The sequence below is a fragment of the Mus caroli genome, chromosome 5 (assembly GCF_900094665.2).
Source record: "Mus caroli chromosome 5, CAROLI_EIJ_v1.1, whole genome shotgun sequence".
Taxonomy (NCBI): domain Eukaryota; kingdom Metazoa; phylum Chordata; class Mammalia; order Rodentia; family Muridae; genus Mus; species Mus caroli.
Window position 1 is genome coordinate 79,140,286 of NC_034574.1, and position 1,721 is coordinate 79,142,006.

At 36.6% G+C, this 1,721-nt stretch overlaps 1 protein-coding gene across 1 annotated transcript in view; it reads right to left on the reverse strand.

Moving 5' to 3' along the window:
• Window positions 1–677: 677 nt before the first annotated feature.
• The window catches only part of Cenpc (centromere protein C), a 56,521-nt gene continuing 55,477 nt past the window's right edge, over window positions 678–1,721 (reverse strand). The window contains exon 16 of the mRNA XM_029477789.1: window positions 678–971. Coding sequence (XP_029333649.1) covers window positions 901–971 — 71 coding nt within the window. The 3' untranslated portion in view covers window positions 678–900. The remainder of the gene's footprint in view (window positions 972–1,721) is intronic.

A 1,721-nucleotide genomic window follows, 5' to 3' on the forward strand; every position in this document is an offset into this window, starting at 1 on the left:
AAAAGATGACTTCTTTTTAGTGTCAGTTGGGATGTAGTGCAATTACTACACTACTTAACTAGTATGCATGAAAGTGAGTTCAATCCTGTCCTAGTTAGGGTTACATTGCTGTGATGAAACATCACGACCAAAGCAACTTGAGAAGGAAAGGGTTTATTTTGCTCACAGTTCATCATCAAAAGCTGTGAGTACAGAAACTCAAGCAGGGCAGGAAACTGCAGGCAGGAGCTAAGGTCATAGAGGAATATTGCCTACTGGGTATTTCATCGGCTTCATCCAGTACAAACATCTTGATATATTTGGGGGACAGGTATCTCCAGTTAAGCTTATCAAACACCCGGCCAGAAGTGTCCACGATGATATGGGGAGCTTCCATTTGCAGCTTCTGCATCTCAGCACACACATTGGTGCCCCCAATACAGGCACAACAAGAGGCACCCATGTAGTCTCTTAATGCCATAACCACCTTTTGTATATCAGTGCCCAGATGCTTGCTTCACAGTAATCACTAGGCTTGAATAGTATATCAGAGTAGTGTCAGGATTTTATGTGCCCTAGGCATGAAACAGCTTTGGCCACCAAGCCAGGCATCAAGCTAGGATGAACAGAGGACTGCCATGTGCTCTACCCCTGACTGATATAAGAACACCACCACAAACAAGGTGCCACTTTGTGTTTTTTAATTTTTAATATTATGAAAGCAATACCAACAAAACAGTCATCACTAAACACAGTATTTACACTCAAGGAAAAAATCAAAAGATACATACAAGATTATGAAATGTTTAACAAGGAGTATGAAATGATTAACTAATGCAAAACTAAACAAAAATTTTACTTTAAAATAATCAGTTATTAAAATTTACATATAAACATATTTTATATACATACACATTTATTTCACCTTTTTATCTGAGTAAAAAGAAGACTACTTTCCACATTCAAGAGGTTTTTAATGTTGTAATGATTACCTAAAAGTGAAGTAACAAGAAAATATAATTATTTCAAGTAGCAAAAAGATATATTTGCCCCCACAAGAATCATTTCTTTTTGAGTATTCACCACTTAACACATACAAGTATACAATATGAAACAGAAACAGTTATCTAACTTAAAGTAACTGATTTAACTGCATGACTCCAAAGACACAAAGTTAATCGCCAGCTACTGATTCAGTGAGAATCTGAAAAAACATAAATTTCCTATCACTGTATTACAAAGGCAGAGTTAAATTAGACATGTGTGCAAGAAGAGAAAAACATTCTGAAACCAATCTTTAAATAGTCTTTAAAAATGCCGTGGGCTCCTATAAACCAGACACCCATACACAGGTAAGGATAAAATAATTTTTAAAGCCAAATGCTGTTTTTAATTGATTAGTAATTTTAACAGACTGTCAGATAGTGTCACATATGACAGGTTTACTTGCATGAAATATCACTGTGCCTTTCTCTATATAAAGTCGATATCCATGAAGACCTATAGAGTATGGGGCTGGTGATGCACTCACTGAGCACTTGCCCCGCAATAAGAAAAGGATCTCAGTTCAATTCCCAGCACCACAACAAGACAGAGGTACAAACAGCTAAAATATTCATCCAATGTGTACTCTATAAATGTGGAACCTTCTCTCTCTTTTCCATTTATTTATGTTAAATTTAAAAAGCTATACTTGGGGCTGGTGAGATGGCTCAGTGGGTAAGAGCACCCGACTGCTCTTC